At 36.7% G+C, this 21,680-nt stretch overlaps 1 protein-coding gene across 3 annotated transcripts in view; it reads right to left on the bottom strand.

Moving 5' to 3' along the window:
- The window catches only part of LOC150109410 (tyrosine-protein phosphatase non-receptor type 11-like), a 345,702-nt gene that overhangs the window by 98,534 nt on the left and 225,488 nt on the right, over nt 1-21,680 (bottom strand). For all 3 annotated transcript variants that reach the window (XM_090407982.1, XM_090407997.1, XM_090407988.1), the window contains one exon: nt 15,273-15,424. In XM_090407982.1, coding sequence (XP_090264108.1) covers nt 15,273-15,424 — 152 coding nt within the window. The remainder of the gene's footprint in view (nt 1-15,272; nt 15,425-21,680) is intronic.

Below are 21,680 nucleotides of genomic sequence, written 5' to 3'. Positions count from 1 at the left end.
ACTTAAACACTCTCCTTTTTGTTGATGACCAAATAATAATTACAAATTCTAAAGATAACGTACAGAAAGATAATTTAAATGAGATAGCCAAAGATTATGGAATGATAATATCAAAAGAAAACTAAAAAATGACGGCCTTTAAAGGACAAGATCCAGTAAGAACTAAAATAGTATTAGATTTATTTATTTAGTATGATGATACAACGGCCGTGAGTCCTTTTACAAGAAGGTACAGCACCATCTCAATCCCCCCTAATTTTATCCAGGCTCGTGACTGGCATAGCTGACGAATCAGGCCTATGGCTGGGTCTTAAGTATTCCTAACTGTAATTGTTAGGTGTGTTCACAGGACTGATTTGCCTGCTTGGGGGATGAAAAACCCCAGATAAACTGGGGGGGGGGGGAACTGCTGTCCACGCCCAAGACTGGCTAACTTAGTTATGGCTGAGAAAGACCCTAAAGCTCATTACATCGGTGATGAGAATTGAACCCAGGACACTTCTTTCCCAAGCATATAGTTGCAAAGAGTATAGCCACGAGTAAAGTAGCCAAGAGTAAAGTTAGATAGGGCTAAATGGCCTCGCCTACTCCCTGTATACGGGAATAAAAAAAAGGCGTTAGCTGATTTTTTTTTTTTTTTTTTTTTTTTTTATAGCCACTTGGCTAACCAAGCAGACATAGTATTAGATAAAAGATTTTAGAACAGGTGAATTCATTTAACTACACAATAAATTTAGTTTAATCCTTTATCCAAGTGTGAGCAAACAAAGTTTGCACCTGAAGGTATCTTCAGGACTGGGGTAAGGTGGTACAACACCAGGCCACTCCTTGCAAAAGGTGGAGCAAGCTACCAACACTCCTATCTCAGTATCTCCCATAATGCAAAACACATCTCCTTGCGGATATGTCTAATGTTATGCATTAAGGGAAGGGCCACAACCCAGACTAGTTTCGACCTTTATTGAGGTCTCTTCAGTGGGAGCCAGGCCCAAGTGGAGATACCAGGCAGAAGCATTAGCAGGTCATCTCTAACTATAGGAGTTGCCAATATGGTGTGCCACCCTTTTTTAATAAATTACTCTGGATTTAGAGAAAGATGTTGAAAGTTTATTTTTCACTTGGTTAGAGTATAATAAATTTAGGCGCAAACTTTGTTTGCTCACACTTGGATAAAGGATTAAACTAAATTTATTATACTCTAACCAAGTGAAAAATAAACTTTCAACATCTTTTTCTAAATCCAGAGTAATTTATTAAAAAAGGGTGGCACACCATTTGGCAACTCCTATAGGTAGAGATGACCTGCTAATGCTTCTGCCTGGTATTTACACTCGGGCCTGGCTCCCACTGAAGAGACCTCAATAATGGTCGAAACTAGTCTGGGTTGTGGCCCTTCCCTTAATGCATAACATTAGACATATCCGCAAGGAGATGTGTTTTGCATTATGGGAGATACCGAGATAAGATTGTTGGCAGCTTGCTCCACCTTTGCAAGGAGTGTCCTGGTGTTGTACCACCTTACCTCAGTCCTGAAGATACCTTCAGGCGCAAACTTTGTTTGCTCACACTTGGATAAAGAATTAAACTAAATTTATTATACTCTAACCAAGTGAAAAATAAACTTTCATCATTTAACTACCTAGGATGTATGATTACATATGAAAATGAAAAAGATATAAACCTAAAATTTGCCAAATATTTATAAATAACAGGTATAATTAACTCTATATTTAAACCTAACCTAGTACAAAAACAAACCAGACTAAAAGTATATAATACATTAGCTCTACCTTACATTAGTCTTATTGTATGGAAATGAAATCTGGACAATAAACCAAAAAGACAAACAGAGATTAATAACAGCTGAAATGAAGTTTATGAGAAAAACTACACAGTATACTCTATTCGATCACAAAAGAAATGAAAAAAATTATGAAAGAATTAAACCAGGAATCAGTAATAGAAAAAAATTTTAAAAATAGAAACATAAATAGGTGGAACACGTTGAAAGAATGAAAACAAAGATTCCAAAAACAAGCCTTAAATTATAAACTACTCAGAAAAAGAAAACCAGGATGTCCTCTTAAGAGATTCAATGATGACTTCTAAGGCCAGAACATGGCACTCTAAGCCTAAATCCTTGACAACTATGATGATGAAGAAAGGTGAGGAGAACATGGAGATATTCATGTGAGTTAAGTTTGTTCATGGTCAAAGAAAGAGGTAAGAACTAGGTTTTTCTTTTACAGAGCAGTGAGTGCATCTAGTGTGAATGAGTTTAAGGGAAGGCATGACAGCAGGTTTGGGTGATGTATAGCCTCCTTAGATAAGTCCTTGATTCCTGAAGGTCTCAGATAATACTAATAATAATAAAATACAATACTAAATATGAAATTCAGGAGAAAAAAAAGGATAGTTCAGTTCTTAGTTATTCAGAGTTCAAAATACTTCATAATTACCAATTATAAAGACTTGAAGCTCTGCAATGCATTGGGGAACGGAGATATGATTCAATACACCTGCTAAATTCTGGTGTGAGGCAAATTCAAGATGCCATAGTTAGCATAATGAATGCCAACATAATTGAGCATATAATTCCAAGGGGTGCTTAATTGTCAAAGCTGTATAACTGAGAGGAGACCTCCACATAGCCTTTAAAAGAATGCGGAAAACTGACCAGCGCTTCTGACCTAATGTCCAATCCTCACCTTCTCATGGTGCACCCTGTGGGGTATCTACCTGGATACCGAACGAACGAGGATGGGCTGTAAATTTGGGATTTAGCCAACCAAATTGTATTCCTATTGGTTAAGCCAAAATACAAAATGGTGGTACAACATGACAAAATTTCATGTCGGCTGGGGCATCGCCCGGTTAAACAAGGCCCCTGTTGTTTTCGGCAGGGAACCAGGGCGAACAGCGAAAAGTCAGCTACTGGAACAAATCTGAAAACACACCCCAACTCAACATCACCAGAGTTAAAGATCGGTACTATCAACATAAGAGGCCTGAATGGCAAAGAAATGGAGTTAGCTGAGGAATTGCATAAGTCCCAAATCGACATAATACAGGTGACTGAAACAAAAAAGACAAAAACTGGCGAGATCTTTCTGAGCAATAAATACAAAATGTTATATTCAGGCAATGACAATCAAGGAAAAGAAGGAGTAGCCATAGTCTTCAACACAAAATACGAGGCTCATTTTTTTGAATGGCAGGCAGTGTCAAGTAGAGTGATTTGGGCAAATATCAGAATGGGGAACTGGACAATGAGACTTATTTGTGCCTATGATCCCACAGAAGGTTCTACTACTGGAGGAATTTTTTGAGGCCATAGAGAAAGCTACTGACTCAATGAAAAACGAAAAGTTGGTCCTTGTTGGGGATCTAAATAACAGAGTAGGAAGTGATTGTCAGACATACAAAAATGTTTTGAAAAAATTTGGAGAAAAGAACAAAGCTAATAATAATGGCAAATATCTGTTGGATTTCTGATCAGGACATGGATTGGTTATTACTAACACCATGTTCCAACATAAAAATGTGCACAAATTCACATGGAGAGAAGAGGCAAGGAATAAGAAAAGGCTCATTGACTATGTTATTGTTGATAGTGATGTTTTCTCCCTGGTGCAGGACACCCGAGTGTACAGAGGATTTGAAATTGGAAGTGATCATTATTTAGTCTTGAGCAGGATAAAATTGAATTTCATATTGAAAAGAATGACATGTAAGAAAGTTTTAAAGCGAATAAAAGTTGAGCAGCTTTCAGATGTGAACTGTAGACTTAAATACACAAAGATTATTGAAGGAAAAATGAAAGAGTTTGAGAACAGGAACCAAAACTTGGAGATTAAGTGGCAAGCCTTCAAGAAAACCCTGATTGATTCAGCTAGAGAGGCATGTGGTGAAGTTGTCTGCAAGGATAGAAAAATTAGAACTGCATGGTGGACATAGGAAGTTAAAGAGCCAGTGAAGGAAAAGAAGAGAGCATATCAAAAGTTCCTGGCAAATAAGTCAGCTTGTGCTCTTGAGACAAATGTAAGAAAGCTAAACAGTGTGTAAAACTAGCTAAACAAAAGTCATGGGAGGACTTTGGCAAGAACACAAAAAATAAATATCAAGAAGGTGACAAAACATTCTGAAGGTTGTTGAAGAAGCTTAGGAATGGAGGAAAGAGTGCTATAAAAGGAGTTAGAGATGATAAAGGTGAAATGAAACTGGGAGAAAAAGATATCATTGAAGTATTGAGTAATTACTTTGATAATTTGCTAAATGAAACAAGCAGTGATGACAGCACAGTGATAAATAAACACTGACCAGGCATGCAGTCAGGAATATATATCCATACTTGAAGTAGAAAAAGCCACCAAAGGCTTGAAATGTGGAAAGGCAGCATCAGCAGATGATATTCGACCAGAAATGCTGAAGTATGGTGGTATAAAAGTCTTACAGTGGCAGCGTTGCATAGTTCAGAATGCCTGGTCAGAGGGACAAATTCCCAATGATTGGAGTAGAGCTCTCACAGTACCTATATATAAAAATGGAAATAAAACTGAACGTGAGAATTACAGAGGTATATCCCTATTGAGTGTTCCTGGTAAGATATATGCAAGTATACTTCAGAAACGGTTGAGAAGAATTGTGGAAGAAAAGCTTAGTGAAGAACAAGTTGGATTCAGGTCAAATAGACACTGTCAGGATCAGATCTTCACTTTACGACAAATAGTGGAGAAATCATGGGAATATAACAAAGATCTGTATTTAAGTTTTGTCGATTTGGAAAAGGCATATGACAATGTGCCAAGAGAAAAGCTATTCAATATATATGCTACAGTTATATGATGTCAATGGGGCATTATATCAAGCAATACTTAGTCTTTTTTGAGTTGTAAGTCAGCAGTTAGAATTGAAGGAAGTACAGGAAGATGGTTTAATGTTAAATCTGGTGTGAGACAAGGATGTACATTATCCCCTGTTATTCATTATCTATATGGATCACATTATGAAGGAAAGTGGCATTATACATGATATTAGAATTGGAGATGTTAATGTCAGCTCTTTGCTTTATACAGACGATGTTATACTTCTAAATAAATCCGCTACAAGTCTGCAAGATTCTCTGACTAAATTGAATAACTGTTGTAATAGATATGGTATGAAGGTCAGCAATAAAAAGACAAAGACAATGAAAATAGGCAGAATCATTGAAAATGTCAACTGTGTTGTGAATGGAGAACCTCTGGAACATATAAATATTTCAGCTACTTAGGCACGATTTTTAGTGAAGATGGTAAATTGAAAATGGAAATAGACAACAGAATCAATAAAGCTGGTATGGTAGGAAGTCAATTGAATAAATTCATATGGAATAAGAGAGAAATTAGTGGAAACACTAAATTAGCTGAATACAAGACAGTGTTCAAACCAGTTTTAACTTATGGATCTGAGAGCTGGTCAGAAGTAAAACACTTGACCAAAGACTAGAGATCGCAGATATGAGAGTCCTGAGAAAGATTATAGGCTTGTCAAGACTCCAACATTACCAGATCTTATATTTCTATCATCTAAGGCACTTTGTACCGTATCAATCCACCTATATCTTGGTCTTCTTCTGGGTCGTTTTCCTGCCAACTTGGCAGAGAACACTTGTTTGCTAATCTTTCCTCGCTCATTCTGATTAAGTGACCATAACTACCTGAGATCAGCTCTGCTAACGCATTCCTGGATGCTGACAATGTCAAGTTCTTTCCTAATATTCTCGTTTTTACTATGATATTGCCATTGATTCCATCTGTTCATGCCTCTAATCTTTCTCAGGACTCTCATATTTGCAGTCTCTAGTCTTTGGTCAAGTGTTTTACTTCTGAGCCAGCTCTCAGATCCATAAGTTAAAACTGGTTTGAACACTGTCATGTATACAGCTAAATTAGCATTCCTACCAATTTCTCTCTTATTCCATATGAATTTATTAAATTGACTTCCTACCATACTAGCTTTATTGATTCTGTTGTCTATTTCCATTTTTAATTTACCATCTACACTAAAAATCGTGCCTAAGTAGCTGAAATGTTTTACTTGTTCCACAGGTTCTCCATTCACAACACAGTTAACATTTCAATGATTCTGTCTATTTTCATTGTCTTTGTCTTTTTATTGCTGACGTTCATACCATATCTATTACGACAGTTATTCAATTTAGTCAGAGAATTTTGCAGATTTGTAGCGGATTTATTTAGAAGTATAACATAAAGCATAAAGCAAAGAGATGACATGATTACATTAACATCTCCAATTTTGATATCCTGTTTAATACCACTTTCCTTCATAATGTGATCCATATAGATAATGAATAACAGAGGGGATGATGTACATCCTTGTTTCACACCAGATTTAACATTAAACCATCTTCCTGTACTTCCTTCAATTCTAACTGCAGACATACAACTTAAATAAAGATTAAGTATTGCTTGATATAATGCCCCATTGACACCATATAATTGTAGCGTATTGAATAGCTTCTCTCTTGGCACCTTTTCATATGCCTTTTCCAAATCGACAAAACTTAAATACAGATCACTGTTATATTCCCATGATTTCTCCACTATTTGTCGTAAAGTGAAGATCTGATCCTGACCGTGCCTATTTGACCTGAATCCAGCTTGTTCTTCACCACCACAATTTTTCTCAACTGTTTTTCTCAAATATACTTGCATATATCTTACCAAGAATACTCAATAGGGATATACCTCTGTAATTCTCACATTCATTTTTATTTCCGTTTTTATATATGGGTACTATGAGAGCTCTACTCCAATCATTGGGAATTTGTCCCTCTGACCAGGCATTCTGAACTATGCAGTGCAGCCACTGTAAGACTTTTATACCACCATACTTCATCATTTCTGGTCGAATATCATCTACTCCTCTCTTTCCACATTTCAAGCCTCTGATGGCTTTTTCTACTTCAAGTATGGATATGTATTCCTGACTGCATGCCTGGTCAGTGTTTTTTACCACTGTGCTGTCATCACTGCTTGTTCCATTTAGCAGTTTTTCAAAATAATTACTCCATACTTCAAGGATATCTTTTTCTCCTGTTTTCATGTCACCTTTATCATCTCTAACTTCTTTTACAGCACTCTTTCCTCCATTCCTAAGCTTCTTCAACAACCTCCAGAATACTTTGCCACTTCTTGATATTTATTTTCTATATTCTTGCCAAAGTCCTCCCATGACTTTTGTTTGGCTAGTTTTACACAGTGTTTAGCATTCTTGCATTTGTCTCTGTATTCTCTAAGAGCACAAGCTGACTTATTTGCCAGGAACTTTTGATATGCTTTCTTCTTTTCCTTCACTGGCTCTTTAACTTCCTGTCTCCACCATGGAGTTCTAATTTTTCTATTCTTGCAGACCACTTCATCACATGCCCCTCTAGCTGAATCAATCAGGGTTTTCTTCAAGGCTTGCCACTGAATCTCCAAGGTTTGGTTCCTGTTCTCAAACTCTTTCATTTTTCCTTCAATAATCTTTATGTATTTTAGTCTACAGTTCACATCTGAGACCTGCTCAACTTTTATTCGCTTTAAAACTTTCTTACATGTCATTCATTTCAATATGAAATTCAATTTTATCCTGCTCAAGACTAAATAATGATCACTTCCAATTTCAAATCCTCTGTACACTCGGGTGTCCTGCACCAGTGAGAAAACATTTTTATGTTGTAACACAAGGACCAACTTTTCCTTTTTCATTGTGTCAGTAGCTTTCTCTAGAGCCTCAAAAAATTCCTCCACTTCTACTGTAGTAGAATCTTCTGTGGGACAATAGGCACAAATAAGTCTCATTGTCCAGTTCTCCATTCTGATATTTGCCCAAATCACTCTACTTGACACTGTCTGCCATTCAAGACGATGAGACTTGTATTTTGTGTTGAATACTATGGCTACTCCTTCTTTTCCTTGATTGTCATTGCCTGAATATAACATTTTGTATTTAATGCTCAGAAAGATCTCACCAGTTTTTATCTTTTTTGTTTCAGTCACCCCTATTATGTCGATCTGGTACTTATCTAATTCCTCAGCTAGCTCCATTTCTTTGCCATTCATGCTTCTTATGCTGATAGTACCAATCTTTAACTCTGGTAATGTTGAGTTAGGGTGTGTTTTCCGATTTGTTCCAGTAGCTGACTTTTCGCTGTTCGCCCTGGTTCCCTGGCGAAAACAACTGGGGCCTTGTTTAACCAGGCTACGCCCCAGCCGGCAGAATGAAATTTTGTCATGTTGTACCATCATTTTGTATTTTGGTTTGACCAATAGAAATACAATTTGTTCGGCTAAATCCCAAATTGCCAGCCCATCCTCGTTCGTTCAGTATCCAGGTAGATACCAAACAGAGTGCACCACGAGAAAGTGAGGATTGGACATTAGGTCAGAAGCCCTGGTCGGTTCACCGTATTCCTTTAAAGGCTATGTGGAGGTCTCCTCTCAGTTATACAGCTTTGACCCTTAAGCACCCCTGCATACTGGGCAGGCATATTCAGCAGAAGAATAGCAAAGGGCCAAGGCAGAAGATCTCAGTTTGCTAGGGTCTGCACCCCCATTTGGAATAAGTGAGCTTTCTTAGTATGTTATTTCTTGCATTCACTTTTGCCTTTGTTTTTTCTATGTGGGTTTTATATGAGAGGGTGCGATCGAGAGTCATACCGAGGTAGATTGGTTTCCAGGAATGTTCTATATTAGAACTTCCCAAGAAATCTATAGCTTCCTGTTGTCTTCTTTATTGTTAAGGTGGAAAAGGCCAGTCTGGGTTTTCAAGGTTTGGTTTTAGTTGATTGCCGGTATAGTATGTAGAACCTTCCGGTAAACTATTTAAGGCAAGTGATAGAGTAGTTTTAATGGACTTGAAATTTTTTGACTGAGTAGCTATGGCAAGGTCTTCAGCATAGATAAAATTTCTAGTTCCTGAATAGATGGGGAGATCATTGACATAGATGGTGAAAAGTAATGGTGATAACACACTTCCCTGGGGAAGGCCATTTTTTTGGTGGTGCCAGCGGCTCTTCCTACCCCCCAAGGTCCATGTAAAAGCGTCTGTTTTCCAAGAGTGATTGGATCAGGAGGACAAGGCGATAGTCTCTAGTTATTCTGTATATTTTATTTCTGAGTGCGAGATGGTTTATGGTATCATATGCTGCAGGGTCTACAAAGACTACTCCTGTGGCTAGTTTTTGCTCATAACCATTTTCTATATATTGAGTGAGGTTGAGAATTTGTGATGTGCAGGATTTGCCTGGTCTAAAGCCAGCCTGCTCAGCAATAAGATGGGGTTCGATTTGGGGTTGTAGCCTATTCAAAATTAATCGTTCATAGAGTTTAAAGAGGTTGCTGAGTAGTGATATAGGTCTGTAAATTTTTGCTTCAGTTGGGGGTTTCCCTGGTTTCAGAAAGGCCACCACTTTGGCATGCCTCTAGATAGTTGGTATCCTTAGGGTTCTGAGGCAAGTGTTGTATAGGTTTAATAACCACTCTTTAGTCCTGGTTCCAAAATATTTAACCTGTTCATTACAGACAATCATCAAGGCCTGCAGATTTTCTAGGTTTTAATAGGTTTATGGCAGCGTTGAGTTCAGTGATGGTGAAATCTGAGTTAATAATATTTTGTTCCTCACTTGGGGTTCTAAGTATCTTTTTTTTTGTGTGTTTTTTAGTGAATTTTCCATTCAGCAGCAGCTGGTGAACAATTTGATTAGCTGTTACCCACGGATGCTCATATGGCGTAGTGAAATCCTTCCTAATTCTGTTGATAAAGTTCCATGCCTTTCTGCTACTATGAGTCATATCAAGGGCTTCTATTTCTTTTTTCCATGAGGAACGCCTTTCCTTTGCCATCTTGGAGCATAATTTTTCTCCTGCTTGGATAGTCTCTTCTGAGAAGGGGTTGGTGTTGTCAAGTTGTAAATAATCAACATAATTATGACGTTTGGCTAAAAGATTTATGGAATTTTTCAGTTTAACAAATATCACAATAATGACTCACACACATACATTGACAATTCAGTGGAACAAATTATAACTCTTCGGTTCTTAATGATGTTAACAATACCATGAGCAGAGACAGAGAGGTGGTGTGTGTCATTATTGTGATATTTGTTAAACTGAAAATTTCCTTAAATCTTTTAGCCAAACATTGTCTAACCCAGATGAATGATTAAGATGAATGATAAAAAACTTTCAAATATATATATATATTTGAAAGTTTTTTTACCTTGAGTGTAAAATACGTTAAAGATACCAAGAAATTTTATACTTGGTTTTACGGGATACATACTAAGGCAAGTGATATGAAGTCATTAGCCTCTATATACAAGTAGCTCAGACGTGAATATATTTCATGCACAAAACTTTGTTTTGCTTATTTGGGAAAAGGATTAAAACCAAGTATAAAAGTTCTTGGTATCTTTAACACATATATATATTGCTCTTAACACTAGATTTAACAACTTGTAACAGTTAATGAAAATGTGAATACTGTAACGTATCTTTGTTTCCCAACTCCTCACCCCATCCCACACAAATGCTACACATTGTGCAACATTAAAGCAGAAAAGCTTAGAGATAAATCCTTTAACAAGACAAAATTCATAGTGTTTTTCAGACAGAAATGGTAACAAAACACATTTATAGGTACTGACGTAGATAGAGGGATAGATGTGAAGGATATGCCAAGTAATAATAGTAGGGGGGTCCACATTAATGGTAGAAAGTTGGCATATGCACACAAAAAGATGATAAGTAAATGTGTTTAAGAAGGCAGGTAGAATGCTGCTCATTTCTTTTTTCAATAGCAAAGTGTAAGAATATGGCTATTCATATATAATAAGATTATTTCTGATCTCTCCCAAACATGTCAATTATGCATTTGTGTGCAGCTGTTTTAAGACTTGGTTTCTAGGCTAGGTATTCTAAGTAGAAACTGGCGAGGTAGGGATGACATATGCACTTTCAGTTTATCTTGAGTGACTGTTGAATGGCTAATCTCCAGATTATTAATACATTTTAGACATCCTTATGCTCTTCTCCCCCCCATAAAAATTACTGACTGTCACAATCAAATATAAGAAAAAAGAGATAGTTATCTTATACAATGCACCTCAGAAAGCATAGTAAAAAGCAGCCAAGAAATGTAATTTATAAACCACATTCAGACCTCACAATAAACATCTTCTCCTGATGATCCTCTTCATTTCTTAGCTCATCTAAAATACACAAGTATGTAAGTGCCTGCACTGTTTCATGCAATCCAAGATGAGCTATGTTGTTTTAAGCTGGTCAAACTAGGAGAACCACAAACACCTGATTCGATGAAAAAATGCCTGATCTAATGTTAATAATGGTCCAACAGACCATGTCTCCTAGAAAATACATACACAAAAAACAAACTATCCTGCATAGAAGCAGATATAAATCATGATGATAATATTTTTGAAAGATTATTGTTGTGATTAGAAAAGAAACATGATAATTTTTTTGAATGGTAGGCAATATCAGATAGAGTGATATGGGCAAACATCAAAATGAATTGAATAATGAAACTTATTCATGACTATGATCCAACAGAATATTCTACTAAGGAAGAAATGGCGAATTTTTCACGTCATTAGAAAAGGCAGAAGAAAGAGAACTAGTAGATCCTTATTGGAGGAGATATAAAAAGTAAAGTAGGAAATGATTACCAAGCATATAGAAATATGCAGAGATAATTTAGAGAAAGAGGCAAAGCTAATAATAATAAGTATTTGACAGTTTCTGTTCAGGACACGACAGTCATCACTAATAGCACATTTCCAACAAAAAAAATGTGGACAAATTTACATGGAGAAAAGAGACATGGAATAAGAAACTCTCACTGACTGTGTAATTGTGGACAATGATATATTCACACTGGTTCAAGACACACTAGCATACAGGGGATTTGAAACAGGAAGTGATTACCATTTAGTTTTAGGCATAATAAAAACTGAATATCACATTGAAAAGAGGAAAAAAAGTAAGAAAGCAAAGCATTGTCAAATCTTGGGTAAAAGTATACATGATAAATACCAGTCAGGTGGCAAAATGTTCTTGAAACTATGGAAAAAAGCTCAGAAATGGAGAAGAATACTGTAAAAGGAATCTTAGATGATAAAGATTCAAGGAAACCTGATCTCCTAGATGTTTGGAGTAATTATAGATGGGGTACCATCTATAAAAAGGGAAATAAAATAAGAATTACAGAAATTTCTCTACTAAATGTTCCAGGAAAGAGTTATGTAAGCATACTTGAGAAGAAGAAAACCATCAAAGACAAACTTGGAGGATTCAGGACTAACAGGGGTCGAATCAGACTTTCACTTTATGACAGACAGTTGATAAATCATGGGAATATAACTAAAAATTGTGTCTAAATAGCTGAAATGTTTGATTTGTTCTCCATTCAGAATGCAGTTGAAGTTTTCTGTATTCAAGTAGATCTGGTAAAGGCATATGATAAGGTTATGAGCTGTACAAAAGTTGAGAACATTGTACTGAGAGAGACACAATCTATATTTAAGCTGCAAATTAGGAGTTAGAATTGAAAGAGATATCTTCTTCTTCTACAGCTTCTCCCACTTAAGTGGGGTCACTGTTTGTTATGAGTCTCCTCCACACCTTCCTGTCTTGGGCTGTCACCACATCCAAGTTCTTCATCTTCAAGTCCTCTTCTACCAGCTCCCTCCATCTCTTCTTTGGCTGCCCACGCTTCCGCCTTCCTTGCACATCCATCTGCATGACCCTTCTTCCCACATATTCGTCCTCCCTCCTCATCACATGACCAAACCATCTCAACCTTGCCTCCTGTATTTTCGCTCCTAAGTTCGTAACTTTCACTGTTCCCCTGACATAGTCATTTCTCAGATGATCCTTTCTGGTCACACTGCACATCCACCTAAGCATTCTCATCTCTGCTACTTCCATCCTGCTGATGTTATTTTTCCTCAGGGCCACAGTTTCTATAGCATAGGTCATAGCTGGCCTCACTACTGTGCTATAAATTTTGCCTTTCAGATTGATCGGCACCCTCTTATTGCATAACACTCCAGCCATCCCCCTCCAGTTCCTCCAACCCGCTTGTATCCTGCATCCCACTTCCTTCTCAGCTCCTCCATCTTCTTCCACTGTTGAACCTAAGTATCTAAAGTCTCTCACCTTCCTGATGACATTTCCTTCCAGCTCTGTCTCCTGGCCACCGCCCACTGCGCAACACATATACTCTGTCTTACTTCTGCTCAGTCTCATACCTCTTTTCCAGTGCTTTTCTCCATCTTTCCAGTTTAGTTTCTGCTTCTTCTCTTGAATCTACAAAGAGATATAAAAAGATGATTTGATGTAAAATCAGCTGTGAGACAAGAGTGCACACTATGTCCACTGTTATTTGTCATCTATATGGATCATATTATAAAAGAAATGTGGCATTAAATCGGATATCAAAATTAGAGATGTTGATCAGCTTCTGAAGTAAATATGGGATGAAAATCAGCAATAAAAAGAACAGAACTATGAAAACATGCAGGAAAACAGAAAACTTCAACTGCATTCTGAATGGAGAACAAATCAAACATTTCAGCTATTTAGGCACAATTTTCAGTGAAGATAGCAAATTAAATATGGAAAGAGACAATAGAATTAACAAAGCTGGTATGGTAGGAAATCTACTGAATAAATCTATATAGAAGAAAGAAATCAGCACAATGTTCAAATCAATTTTCTTATTGATCTGAAAGTTGGGTTAGAATAAACAGTTGGTCAAAGTCTAAAGAATATAAATATGAGAATTCTGAGAAGAATTAAGGGAGTGAACAGATGGTTATCAGTGGCAGAATCACGTTAAAAATGAGGACTACTGGAAGGAACATGGCACTGTTAGCAGAGCTAATCAAAGATGGTATGGTTCTGTTGTAGTACCATCACAATATCTCCTGTACACTCCTTGCGAGTACATTAAAAAAAATTATGTACCTTCCACCCATGAAAGGGTTTTTTTTGTAAAACTATAGTACATTTATACTTGGGATAGGGGGGGCTATCAGGTTCATGATGATTTATCATCCACTACAATGAAAACTTGCCAATTCTGCTAAAAACTATAAGAAAGTATTACTTTCTTGTATCTATTTATTACCAATGTAAAGAGGCAAATATTTCAGCCTGAAAAAACAAATCATCTTCAGTGTAACTGACAATTCAACAAATGAAATTTGACTTTTTTGAGTTGTTTTACTAGAAAGAAAATGATCTGAAATTTTTAGTCAAAATATTTGGTTATTTAGATTTGTAACTAGATGGTTAACTTCCTACTAGCCTATCCCCCCCCCCCCCCCACTGCTTCCACTGAATGTTAAACTAGAAAACAATGCCACAAGTATTGCAACTTAAATCAGTCTTGATAAAGTATTACTGGGTAACCCACACCTGTTAGTTGGATAGTGGGACTCTAATCATCGGCCAACCAGGCTGGCAGATGTGTCAGGCACTTTTCTGTAACAATCTAAACATTTGTTATATTAAGTTTGTGTCATATATAAACCATAAAGCTGCTGTGCTCAGCAACATTGTTGCTTGATTCTAGCATAAAATAATCAAAAGTGGAATACTATGATTAAATCGGAAAAAAAAGTGCAATCATTTTTTCTGAATTTTTAAAGCCAAACTTATTAGATTACACAAGAGTGAACACCAATAGAATTTCCATTTGCCTGTTCATCATTATAAGATTAAATGCTTTCTTACCATCACTTTTTTTTTATTTGAGCCCATACACGAGAGGTTGGTTGATCAACCTATAATACATTAGTACCGTGTATGGGTGAATCCTTATTGAAAAAGTTCCTACCCTATTTTCTCTCCCACTGCTTTCACTGATTGCTAAACTAGAAAATGATGAAAGAGCAATATGAATGAGGGCATCCATAAACCATCGTTATTATTATTATACTGAATTATACTGATCATACCAAAAGTGCCAGGACATGATACTTAAGTCCAATTCAAATTTGGAAATGTTCATATTTCATACTAAAATCTCTAAGTTTAGGGATGATCGTGTGGATGCGAGCCAGAACTAATTTGCATCGACAAAAAACTTTTCAATGGGTTTTGTATGTTTTTCTATATATATTATTGATTTACTATCACATTTTTCTGCAACTTATTTGAATGATTATGAAATTCATTATAGAATTTTTAGAAAAATACCTGCAATGCACTACAATAGGTCCAGCATCAGAAATAGATTCTTGTCTATGATTAACATCATGAAGAAAATTAAGAACACAACCAGGATCAGAAGGCACCCCATGATCTGGCCATGCAGTAAAATGATAATGGTAAACAGTTCGAGAACCAGGCTAATTAAAAAAAAAATAGAAAGCTTTAAAATTTTCATTTATTAAAAACTGTTAAAGCTATAGCTTCATTTAACATGTATATATGTACATACATGGTAAAAAATTGTATATCTATATTTATTAAGAATTAATTGGGGAAAATATTTAAATTGCAATAAAGCATACAAAGAGGAAGAAAAAATTGGTGGTTAAATCTTTTGCTTCTAAATAAGCTGTAAATGTATGGTAAGAAAAAAAAAACTGATTAAAAAAAAAATATCCTTTATTTATTCCTACAGAATACAGCAGTGAAATACTTCATTTATGAGACAGCCGCTTCTGCAAGTGCCTGAGATAACTGATAATCAATTATCAATATTGCATTCAGTGGGCAAGATAAGCACAGCTTCAAAAAAACATTGCATCATATTGTTTTCATGAATGGGCTGAGCATGGAAATAAGCTCATTTTATACTTAATGTTTCACACTAGAGTGAAATTATGTGCTACAGCAAACTATAGAAAGTGCTGGCTTGATTCCTAGAACCAAACCAATGCTAGTTTAAGCTGATAAGTGCAACTGGTCTTATCTTTATCTCCTTGGAAACCAGGAGACCAAATCTGTGCACTATAATTCATGTGTGGTCTCATCAAAGCCTTATAAAGAAACAAAATTACTTAGTTATATGTTGAGGTTTGCTTCAACATAACAATTATCCTCTGAGTTATAATTGCAACTTTTTCTATGTGATCTTTGAAATTCTAATTCTTATCCACTAATACACCAAGATCCCTTGCCTCTTCAGTTTCTTGTAACATAATCATGCTAATATAATATGTCGCTGGAACACTAATCACACCAAAGTGCGTAACTTTACACTTCTTCTTATGTGCCATCTTCTATCAAAGCTTAGTGGCCATCTTGGCAAGCAAACTACGTTGTCGCGTTGATCTGAGCAGTTGTACGCTGCTTTTTTCCTGTCCATGTCTTGATGTCGTCAAACTAAGATATTCCTTTTCTTCCTCTAGCTCCTTTGCCATCAATTCTTCCTACCAAAAATGGTTTGTGGAAACTGATATTTGCTGTTTCTCATGATGTGGCCAATATATGACATTTTTTTGATTATTTGTATCAGATCTTTGGCTTTGCCAATGGATTTTAAGACATCTTTATTGCTTATTTTTTCTGTCCATGATATCTTTAGCATATAGCCACATCTCAAAGGCTTCAATTTTCTTGATGGTTGCTGCCTTCAATGTCCGTGTCTCAATTCCATAGAGCAAAATGGAGCAGATGTAACATTTCAGCATTCTGCATCTGACTACTATGTTTGGATATTTATTGCAGAATAATGTTCTCATTTTCATGAAAGACTGCTGCGCAACTTCAATCCTTGTTTTTATATCTATTTCAGGATCTCACCTTTCATTAAGCCAGCAACCAAGATATTTATATCTTGACACTTGATCAATAGTTTTCCCATTGAGTGTCAGTTTCATTGATGAGGTCGAATGTTTGCTGATGACCATGTATTTTGTCTTGTTGATGTTTATATTTATTCCCATTCTTTAGCTGTTTATATTTATATTTATTCCCATTCTGTGTATACTCTTTCAATGAGTTTTTGGAGATCTATGATGTTATCTGTAATTAGTACGGTGTCATCCGCATATCATAAGTTGTTAACAATCTTTCCATTTATTTTGATTTCCTCTGGACATTCTTCCAATTCCTTTTTAAAGATTACCTCTTAGTACATGATGAACAAGAGTGGTAAGAGCATACATTCTTGTCTCACTCCTCTTTTGATGTTGACATCACTTGTGGTAGTGCTGTCTAATTGAATGGTAGCTGATTGATTCCAATACATATTTCTTATTAGTCTTATGTATTTTTTCGTCTGGCCTTATTTGTTGAAGGACTTCTATTAAGTTAGTGTGCCTGACCTTATTGAAAGCTTTTTCAAAATTTATGAAACACAAAAGACAGTTTTCTGTTTTTCTATGCATTTTTATGTCAATATTTGGGCACAGAAAAAGGGCCTCTCTAGTACAAAAACCATTCCAAAAGCCAAACTGCATTTCACTCAGAGTTTCTTCACTTTTTCTATAGATGCAACTCTGAATTACTTTCAAAATTATTTTTAATGCTTGGCTCATTAGGCTAATAAGTCAGAAGTCACCAAAAGATTTTGTTTTGGGTTTCTTTGAGATAGTGATAAATGTAGATTTGAGCCAATCTGGTGGGAATTCTCCACTTTCATATATTTTATTGAACAGTTTTTCAAGAAGTCTGATGTCATCTGGTTCAATTAATTTTAAAAATTCTGTTTCCACACCATCTAGTCCACTGGCTTTTCCAATGGACTAGATGGCATGCAATTTTACCTGATCTTATAGCATTCTCTATTTCATATTTAAGAGTTGCTGGTCCTTGAATGTTATCTTTTATATTTATAGGCTTCTGCCTAGTATCATTGAAGAGTTCTGTTATATATTTTAATCCAAATCTATGCTTTATTCTCTTCTTCTAGAACTATTTTTCAATGTCTCTAAGAGACACTACTTGCTTTTTTTCTGGATTTTCTGGAAATTTTGTTGATTTTCTTATACAGATTGAAATAGTCATGTTTACACCTACTACTATTAAACTGACAGTCATTTTCATTTCTTTTATATTTATAGGCTTCTGCCTAGTATCATTGAAGAGTTCTGTTATATATTTTATCCAAATCTATGCTTTATTCTCCTCTTCTTCTAGAACTATTTTTCAACTTTTGTTTCTAAGAGACACTACTTGTTTTTTTCTGAATTTTCTGGAAATTTTGTTGATTTTCTTATACAGTTTGAAACAGTCATGTTTCTTCTTTATACTTACTATACTTACTACTATTAAACTGACAGCCTTTTCACTTGCCCACATTTACAGCCTATTCAAATCATTTTGTAAGTGCTGAATATCAGTAGCATCCCTGATTGCCCTGCCTATCTTTGCAGCATTGGCAAACAATTGCACATCTGATGTTACACCCTGCCTGATGTCAGTAATGTACAGATTTGACAATAATGGTCCAAGGACTGAACACTGTGGTACACCACTGGTCACCTTAAATCTGGCAGATTCACGTCAACTGTATACCACTTTTTTGTTATGTGTCTGTTAACCATCCCCTGATCAAAGTCAAGCGTTTATATTCCAATCCCATATTCTCCAGTTTATGCAACAGTCCTTTCGTGTGGTATCCTACTGAATGCCTTAGAAAAATCCAACATTATCCTTATGTATCCATTCCCTTTATCCAACTCAGCAGTAATATTGTTATAAAACATGAGCAAATTGCTAAAACATGCCCTTCCTTTAGTAAACCCATGCTGTTCCTTACAGAGTATAGCATGTTCCTACCCATTTCTGTATGCGAATTCTTACCAACTTCTCTAAACTCTTCACTACCATCAGAGATACCGATAGGTCAGTAGTCAGACATCAGTTTTTGCACCACCCTTGTAAAATGGAACTATCATACATTCCTTCCATTCCTGTGGTATCATTCCAGAGATAAGACTAAAGTTAGTTATATAAGTAATGCTATCAAGTATCCTGAATAACCCCCTGAAGAGATGCACAGAATTCTATGGGTGTTATTCACTACTTTTTTTAGTGGAGAAACCTACTGAAAGTTTCTTGGAAGATTATTTTGCACTTGGTTAGACTATAATAAATTTAGTTTAATCCTTTATCCAAGTGTAAGCAAACAAAGCTTGCGCCTGAAAATATCTTCAGGACTGAGGTAAGGTAGTGCAACACTAGCAACTCCGAGCAAAGGTGGACCAAGCTCTCATCACTCCTTGTCCCAGTATCTCCCATAATGAAAGCACATCTCCTTGCGGAAATGTATACTGTTATGCATTAAGGGAAGGGCCACTACCCAGACTGGTTTCGACCTTTATTGAGGTCTCGTCAGTGGATAAAGGATTAAACTAACCATAAAACACTTGGATAAAGGATTCAACTAAATTTATTACTAAATCTAACCAAGTGCAAAAAAACTTCCAACATCTTTCTCTAATTCCAGAGTAATTCATTAATAAGGTGGTACATCTGTCGGAAACTCCTATAGGTAAATATGACCTCTCCTATTGCTTCTTGCTTAGTATCTCCATGTTTGTTCTGCCTCCCACTGACGAGACCTCAATTAAGGTTGAAACCGGTCTGGGTAGTGGCCCTTCCCTTAATGCATAGCAGTATAGATGTCTGCAAGGAGATGTGCTTTGCATTATGGGAGATACTGAGACAAGGAGTGATGAGAGCTTGGTCCACCTTTGCTAGGAGTTGCCTGGTGTAGCACTACTTTACCTCAATCCTGAAGATATTTTCAGGCACAAACTTTGTTTGCTTACACTTGGATAAAGGATTAAACTAAATTTATTATAGTCTACCCAAGTGAAAAATAAACTCCCAACATCTTTCTCTAAATCCAGAGTAATTAATAATAAGGTGGTACACCTGTTGGCAACTCCTATAGGTAAATATGACCTCTCCTATTGCTTAATGCTTAGTATCTCAAGAGTGAGACTGATTTTGATGTGAACAGACATATAATTTTAGACTGAGCCTGATTAGTTTGTTTACAAGGTTTTTTTCACAAGACGAGCATTGCACTGGCCCAGACACAGTTTGTTTCCTACTGTCTCCCCCTCTGCATGAAACATGCAAGAGGTCTAATGATTGGCAGGCCCCACTCGCAATGATGACCAGTGGTGGATTTATGATTTTATTTAGGGAGGTAGGATTTCAATCTGTTGCCAAGTGATTTTGTGACACTCCTTTTCCCTATCATAGGACAGCTAGTTATATTTTATTGCTGGTAGACACCTAAGAGTGTCTATGGGATTTGCTAGTGGACCCTCAAAAGTCCACAGGATTATCTTTAACCTGCTCGGGACACCTGAGCAATCTCTACTCTTTCTCCATCTGTGTCTTAACAAATTTCTAAATTATTGTCATGGCAAAACTTCTGAATGAGGCTAAATTCGAGGAAGTATACATGGAATTCCTCAGACTAGGAAACCTGCTGAGTAAAAAATTTAACCAGGAAAAGTCAAGTTTTTTGACACATTCCCCCCCCCCCCACACACACACACACAGCAGTCACAGAGGACAATATGGATGACATAAGTGAAGAGCCCATAAATCTGACGAAATCAGATTTTGCACACTCCCCAAGTATGGAAGATGCTACATCCCAAGACAGCAATTATCATACCTTGGAAACAGATACAGAGTTCCAAATGGTCATAAAGAAGAGGAAAATCTCCACCAATGTGGAAGAACCAAAAACAACAGGGATAGAAGCACTCAATGGTCCTAAAGAAAAGATACCACCAGTCATATTAAGAGATAAGGAAAACTGGATCCCTGTCTCGTCAGCCCTCAGAGAACAAAACATCTCATGGGCCAAAAACTCAGATAAGGGAGTTAAAATACAACCCACTACTGTCATGGATTACACACAGATGACCAGGTTTATGGACAATGCTAAAGTCCCATATCACACTTTCACTTTAACGAGCGAAAAGAACCTAAAGGTAGTTCTGTGTGGGATAGCTGAAGGTATCACTCCTGAAGATGTGAGCACAGATCTCTCCAGACAGGGCCTGTCCCCAGTAAAAATGAACAGGATGCTCAGATCTGATAAAAGACCAATGCCTTTGGTGCTTGTGGAAATAAGCAACACACAAAAGCAGATCTATGAAATGACAGTAGTATACACACTCAAGATTTCAACTGAGCCTCTTAGGAAAAGAGCATCTGCAGGCCAGTGTCATAGATGCCAAAGGTTTGGACATGCCCAAAAATTATCTAAGGCAGCCTTCAGGTGCCTGAAGTGCGGCGAGGGACACCAGACCATCACATGCACCAAGCCACGCAAAACTGCAGCATGCTGTGCAAACTGCAGAGGACCTTACCCTGCCAACTACAAGGGATGCCTTTCCAATCCAAAAAATCGAGGATCAACAAAAGTCAATCTTGCTCCTGCACGTAATAATGTTTTAAGCAACCAAAATGATCATCCTCCAGTCCGAAACACCTTGCCTTCAACCTCACAGGAAGGAACAACCACGACCAAAACATATGCTGAGGCTGCAAGAACTAAGCCTCCTACATCTCTCGAGCAAGAAAGCTCCAACATAACATCCGTTTTAACAGCCTCACTTGCCATCATGCTGGAGGAATTCAGCAAGACATGCCCCTCAACATCTTCCAGAAAGAGATCCC

Source organism: Typopeltis vanoorti, chromosome 2 (genome assembly GCF_054136105.1).
Source record: "Typopeltis vanoorti isolate ZY-2024b chromosome 2, IOZ_Tvanoo_1.0, whole genome shotgun sequence".
In the NCBI taxonomy this organism is placed as follows: Eukaryota; Metazoa; Arthropoda; class Arachnida; order Uropygi; family Thelyphonidae; genus Typopeltis; species Typopeltis vanoorti.
Note: the sequence above shows the minus strand (reverse complement) of the source record. Positions and strands in the feature narration are given on the sequence as shown.